This window comes from Dipteris shenzhenensis, chromosome 32 (genome assembly GCF_047967505.1).
Source record: "Dipteris shenzhenensis isolate YYH24624 ecotype China chromosome 32, Dip_SZ_1.0, whole genome shotgun sequence".
NCBI lineage: Eukaryota > Viridiplantae > Streptophyta > Polypodiopsida > Gleicheniales > Dipteridaceae > Dipteris > Dipteris shenzhenensis.
Window position 1 is genome coordinate 7653073 of NC_141627.1, and position 6644 is coordinate 7659716.

The window sequence follows — 6644 nt, forward strand, 5'->3', positions numbered from 1 at the left end:
TTACTTTTTTGTTATTATGTTCGCATGGATTGTTGCCAACGTAGAACTCTGATTTTCCTTTGACAAATCAAGATGTTGCTTGCTTTTAACCAAGAACTCTCACAAGCTTGCAAGAGAGAGAGAGAGAGAGAGAGAGAGAGAGTGCATGTGTGTGCACGGAGAGGGGGAGGGGGGGGTCTGTGCGAATGCTTTTCCTTCAACACCACATGGCCGCTCACCTAGCTGAATCATTGAGTGAACTGAGCATAGAGCCAAGCCAAGCGGTGCCTATGGTGGAGGAGTTTTGAAACTTCAAATTCTATTGCTTGAAATGACAAACATTTTAAGATCGCACCTTGAGACCTTAAGAAGCGGGTCTCTAACCTGTGGTAAACCGGTCATGCTCCTCCTTGCTAATAAAAGGCAAGCTAAATTTCATCTCAATTATATATTTTACAAGCATATGAGCCGTCCCTTATTCATGGTACGTCTTATGCCATAGATGATAGGAATCTCACATATAAAGTTGGAAACTTCAAGAAGAAGCTGACCTAAAATTGGTAGTCTACGATATCCTTGGTGATGATATAACGCGCAAAGCCTGCCCAACAAGGAAAAAGATTTAATACTCAACAGTATGATCGGAGCATATGAAAGCCTTAGTATCCCCTTTCCCTGCTTTCTAAACGATAGAAACTGAGAGCAGTGGGGGAAGGTTCGGTAAAATTGATTCACTTGAGTTAGTATTTGTGACCTGTGATCTCCATGCACTGAAATCATAGCCTAACGATAAAATTGTTGGGCTCCAGAATCAGGGCCTTTCGACATTGGCACAGATAGTTTCAGCATGAGGATTTGGGCAGCTCAGTTTTGACTTTTGAGAGCCCCGCTGCGGGGACTGGTAATTGAAGCTTAACTATTGCAGTCAATCCAATCACAATATGGAAGGAATCAAGGAGGATGCCGGGAAACTTAAATTTGTTCGGATTCAGCACTGCTGCACATCCCATATCCTTTGCCTTTTCGTGAAACCCTGGTAGAATTTCCCCACAAAGAGACTAATGTTAGCCATATGCTAAGCTTAGCATTTGCATTTTTTATCTTGCAATAGCTGCAAAAATTCTCTACTCGAACTGTCAAGATTTGGAGAGAATAACTTACGTTGGAGCTAGCTTCCCGAGGCTTTTCAGCTCTAGGCCTGACTCTTCATCAATGATAGTTCCATCGAAGTGCAGAGAATAAGACTTGCCAGGATCTGTGGGAAGCCCTCTGCGAGCTGCAAGCACCTCGAGATCTTTGTGGTGCAACTCCCGTCCGTTGACAAGAATCTGAGTCCTACCATTGGAACAATCTCTGGCCATTTTGCCGTTGAGGCCCTCAATAAGTGGCTACATTAAGACATTGTTTGCAGAAAACAATTACTCAGATTTGGATATACAGGGGGGCAAAAAGGATGAATAAGATACAGAGGGAGGCAAACAGATGAATAATGACGAGGAAGGAACCCTTCTCACTAAAATCCAAGTGCAAAAGAGAAATTTTGCTGTCTCACTAAAATCTAACTGCAAGAGGAGAAATTTTTGGCGAGTGTTGAAGGCACTTACAGGGAGAATGCCAAGACAAGGGCCTCCTAAGACGCCCCAGAAGCCTGCTTTACAATCATACCTGCGAACAGAAGAGGATGGAAATCAATGAACCGAAGGTCAAACTGGTCACCATGTTTGCTTCATACATCCTGCTCTGCACTGCGTCATACCAAGTGCTGCATTCTACATTCAAGCTGTTCTTTGCAGCAACAACATTGCAATTCATAAATGGCTCTATACAAACCAATATGATCCTGGGCGTAGCTTTCCTGCACGCTCCTCCGCCCTCTTGATCGCTTCTTTCGGTATTTTGTGGCCATTTACAATCACTCTTTGCCGAGAGCTCCCACTGATCTGGCTTCCTCTCTCTGCAATATCCCTCAGACTCCTTTTTAAGAACCCTTTCACAGACCTTTCTCGTTGTTGCTCTGACTCCTTCGAAGTCCCCCTCGCAAATGTCACTACTGCTCTTCTCGGATACAAGCTGTCATCGCCGTCCTCCGTCCAATGCATTGCTGGAGAATCATCTCCACCAGCATTAGCTCCTTCAATCTTCTCATGAGGTTTATATTGATGATCATACTTGTGTGTAAAGGTCTCAAGAGGAGGAGGGGATCCCGGTACTATTGAGTGCTTTGCCATCCTGCCATTGCTTACGCCTGAGGAATGAGAATCATTAGAAGTGCCACTATATGAACTTCGAAGAAGCTCTCCAGGAGATTTGTAACCAAAATGTTCATGGAGAGGTGAACCTGGTACAGCGTCAGGGAGTGGTGGAGGGAAATCGGAATTCTCCACACAAACACTCTCAGGAACCTGAGGTGAAGCGCTCAGCAATTGGCCACCTGCGTCTGCAGCACTTTGCACTGGCCATTGGCTCCCAAAGCCAGAACCTTTGACTCGTGGATGTTTCGTGCTGCCGTGCACCCCGACCGTCGAAGAGAGCATGCTTTCGTGATTTCCGTCTCGTGGAACGCCTGCATTGGGGTCGGTCCGATTTAGACTTTCTTTGGTTCGCATTTTGACAGCAGTAACCTCAGTTGCGTATGGGGGTCTGCTCTTGCCAATTTGCCGTTGGTGCAGCAAACCGCCGGAATCAATACTGCTCGGGTTTCTGGCCGTAGCCACCAAGCTTTGGACAGTCTCATCCGTGGACGAGGAGGAGTTCTCCGCCAAGGTTTGATGTCGAGCATGTGCCCTTTCAAAATGACGTATCGAGAATTTCGATACTTTCAAGCAGGAACTACATCTGAGCTTTCGAGTAGTTCCCTTGATTGGAGGTAAACAATCAGGAACTTGAAGCAATTGATTACAATGCTGGCATACCACATAAGGTGCTGCACTCTGCATGGGAAATGGAGGAAATTGGTTCCGGTTCCGAGTGCCCCAAAACTGTGGAACCCGGTGCTCCCTCGCATCTGATTCAACTCCCTGGTCCTGCTCTCTGATCCGATATCTGCCGACAGCTCGAGGATGCAAAAGAGGAGACATGTGTCCATGGTGGGAAACCAAATGGTGCTTGTGTGCCATCAAACAGACGGGCTGGGCAGAGCAGATGGAACAATGCGCCTGCAAGCTGGGCGCATGGAATGGATGAGGCTGCAGATAGGATTGGGAGACACACAATGAGCAGAACGGATGGACAGAATGGTGCGTGCAACAATTGATGGAATGATCGAGCATCAATGGAGGCATTGATGCTGCAATTGCAGGGACTGATGGCGCGTGAAACACATGCATGCCATGTGAGACAGGGCTTGCTGATCGTCGTCTTCCCCCATGAATCGTCGTAGGCTCCTGAGCATCATAGACGTTGCCAGGATCTTCGTTCGCAACCTTCCTTCCCGAAACAAATTGATGCTTTCCTCGCTTCATCTTCCTCTCATTCTGCTCGAAAGCTCCGGCGTGATTGGGGATTGCCGAGGAGGAGTGGCTGAAATCTCTGAAATTTCCGTCCTGATTGTGATTCCGTGTGCCGTAATTGAACGACGTTCTATCTTCTCCGATTTGTAGCCCCCAGGAATCGTAGTTTCGAAACTGTGCACTCGATTCATGCCGGTAGCCTGTGCCGTGAGTTCGACGGTCTGCAGGATGAAGCTGCTCATGTCGTAGCCGATCATCGAAGGCCGATTCATGTCGATAATTCTGATTCCACAGAGGAGGAGGATAGATATCCATGTCCAGCTCGCTTGTGTCTTCCAATGGATGATTCGACTGAGTGAAATGCGAAGGAGGAGCATAGATATCTGTATCCTCTCGATAAGCTTCACAATCTGAGGTCGAGCCGTCGTTAGGATGTGAGCCGCTCTCAGAGACAACAGAGCCACTCTGATTCCGGCTATGATCGCCAAGCGTCGATTGCTGCTCCCTGGCGTGTATTTCGTCCTGGCCGTTATGGCTAGGGTCTATTCGCTCTTGTTCTTGAACGATGCAATCTGCGGCTGTGTCGTCCCTTGAATGCCATGGCAACGGGGCGATGCAGCCGTCTCGAGCTTGCAACGGTTGATCTGCTTCGCATTCCCTCCTCGCAATCGTCTCACCTCCTTTGCTCTCTTGCGAGGATCCTTCAACACTGGTCGGAAGCACCCTCAGCTCGACTTCCAGATGAGGCTCCGACCTCTGTTGCTGCTCTGAAGGACTCCCTGAACATTCTCCATCGCCAATTTCTCTAGCCGAAAACTCAGCATCGAGGGGTTGCCTTTCCAGGACGCCCCCTTCCCTTGGCTGTTCTTCACTGTGGTTCGTGAGAAGGCTGCCATCCTCGCTTTGTAAGTCCGCCTCCGTTCCGTCATGCCCGCCAGAAAAGAGCTGTGAACTTCCGTGGCCATCCTCACTTCCGTGGCCGTTTTCGCATTTGTTGGCGTAAATGGAAAACGAGAGAGAATGCAACGTCTGCCTTCGGGACTTATCGGTACTCGGCATCAACAATTGGGAGCCAACGGGTTGATTGATTCCTGCCCGACTGTACATATGCTCGTCCACCGACAGAGCAGACGAAGAAGTATCATCCTCATCGTCTCCGTTAAAGAGTCTGCCTGAGGTTTTCTGAGCGAGGGAGGAATTGGAGAACGAAAAATTGCTGCTTTCTCCACCAGAAGATGTGCTTGATCCAGCCTCTTGCACTCGTATCGAGCCACTGCGTACATTCGTTTGCAAGTGCTCCTCGGGTTTGCTTTCCTGGTTGCGGCACGAATCGTTTTTTGAATTTCGCGAGCCGGATGCTCGTTTGGCTGTGCACAAAATTCAAATCACCGGGAGATTTCAAGAAATGAAGCGGTCCGAACAAGGAATGAATGGTGTGCGAGCAAATGTCTTAAACCTAAATTCTGTACAGCTGTAGCTCAAACCTTGAAGAAGCGTCGAGCAAACGGGACACTTATAGACGGGAGTTGCGGTGGCAGGTTCTGCTAGACGGGATTTGCAGGTCGGGCAACGAACTTTTCTAGGCGAGCGGCTGCGTTGTGCTGTAGGCATGGCGAAGCTACGGCTGTCTGCAAGCAGCACTAGTGCAGAGAAGTAACTCCTCCAATCCAAGAATTTCTATCCAGGTCAAGGAACGCAAAAGGAACCACGGCAGCGGATCAGAACTAGAGGAATAGGGAAGATCAAGCGTGCATGATCGCATCGCTGCTGCTACGGCAACAAGAAGTGATGTCAATCAGAAGGAAGAGTTGTCGTAGCTGGCAATCTGAGAAATCCAAAGATTAAGCAGGAGACCAGTACCTTCCATCGGAGAAGCTGATGTTGAAGCTGTCTCTCATCTCATCGACCTCGCAGCGCTGGAAAACGGAGGCAGAATTCTTGTAGCAGACGTACGAATGTACCGTGCGCAATTGCTGTTGATAGCTGGAGAACGGAGTGCGCCTGTTGCTACCAGGACGATGCTCATTGCGATGATCTTTGCTGGTCTTCGGAAACGGCTTGGTTTGTTCTTGATGATGATAGTCTTCTCTCTCCTTCTGTCTCTGTCCCTCGCGGTCTTGCTCGCCCCTTTTTCTTTCCGTCGGATGATTGCAGATTTTGTGCTGCCGGAAGTTTGGCAGTCACAATTCCGTCCGATTTTCGCGTCGCCTTCATCCTCATCGGAATCTAAATCGTCGCCTTCGCTTCTTTTCCTCCTCGCAATTCCAAATTCATCTGAGAAATAGTTGAATCGTTTCGATCTGCTCTGAGCTTCCGGCAGTAGATTGGCCCTCCAAAATCACACACTTTCGACGGAGAGTCTTGTGAAAAGCAAATTTCATCTCAGAAAACCTCCGATCTGCTCTGAGCTTCTTCTAGCAGTGATATTATGCCCTTTCCCAATCACAAATTCCGAAATCACACAGTTTCGTCGCTGAATCGTGTGAAAAAGCAGATTTGCCAGAGATTGGGACTAACTTTTTGAAGCAGATTTTGGCGCAACTTCCGGCCATTGGCAGGTGAGCACCTTTTGGGAGACTATTTAAGGCATCGCTGCAAAACGCCAACGGAACAATGAAGCTACCACCTGCCGCTTCCTACACGCCACACCCAACCTTCTCGCTCATCAACAGTGATGCGGGATGATAATGCGCCATGCCTGCCGTGAGCCCCTCCTCTCGCCCGTCGGTCTCCCACTCACCATCAACCACCCCGTCCATTTTTTGACGATTTCATGCCTGTCTCCCATCGCCAAGATGCTTCTCTGATCGTTCGAGTGCATCAAACAAGACAGGCATTGCCTGTTTGATGCAATGTGCCGATCGAGGAATCATCATAGGATCGGTCTTCTTCCAAGTTCTGTAGCTGCTGCGTGCATTTCGCAAAGGTTGGGATGAGCGATTTGCTATAAGAACGGGCGTTGACATGAAAGGCGATTTCCTGGAAACGACTTTGGATCATCATCATTGAGAAAACAGAAAAGGAAAACCATCTCCATCTCCGTCTCCGTCTCGTGCCTGGCCTGCGGTTCTCTTCACGGGAACGCTAGGTCCATCAAACCTACCCTAGCCATCCCAATCAATCAATGCCTCACGGGTTACGAAACCACCTTACTTTTTGGGCCTCCATTGGGAGAGGAAAGAGAGGAGGAAGGGGGGGCTCCACAAGAGCAAGGGA

The 6644-nt window shown here is 48.8% G+C and overlaps 1 protein-coding gene across 6 annotated transcripts; it reads right to left on the reverse strand.

Moving 5' to 3' along the window:
- Positions 1 to 630: 630 nt before the first annotated feature.
- Positions 631 to 5996, reverse strand: LOC147880253 (uncharacterized). Of its 6 annotated transcripts, XM_087370713.1 has the most exons (7): positions 5289 to 5996; positions 4913 to 5056; positions 2318 to 4795; positions 1810 to 2224; positions 1584 to 1644; positions 1141 to 1367; positions 870 to 1012 (listed from the first exon to the last, which is right to left on the reverse strand). In XM_087370713.1, the coding sequence occupies exons 1-7, from the start codon at positions 5293 to 5295 to the stop codon at positions 952 to 954; spliced, it is 3393 nt and encodes a 1130-aa protein (XP_087226839.1). In that variant the 5' UTR covers positions 5296 to 5996; the 3' UTR covers positions 870 to 951. The 6 variants fall into 6 exon arrangements, with proteins under 6 accessions (XP_087226833.1, XP_087226839.1, XP_087226837.1 ...); XM_087370707.1 differs by having other exon boundaries at positions 631 to 1012; positions 1810 to 4795; XM_087370711.1 differs by having other exon boundaries at positions 1810 to 4795; positions 4913 to 5105.
- Between the last annotated feature and the right edge of the window lie 648 nt (positions 5997 to 6644).

Coding starts and splice junctions, on each gene's coding strand:
- LOC147880253 (XM_087370707.1), bottom strand. Junction 1,645..1,809: donor CTACGCCCAGGATCATATTG/GTTTGTATAGAG, acceptor TTCTGTTCGCAG/GTATGATTGTAAAGCAGGCT. Junction 1,368..1,583: donor CTTGTCTTGGCATTCTCCCT/GTAAGTGCCTTC, acceptor GTCTTAATGTAG/CCACTTATTGAGGGCCTCAA.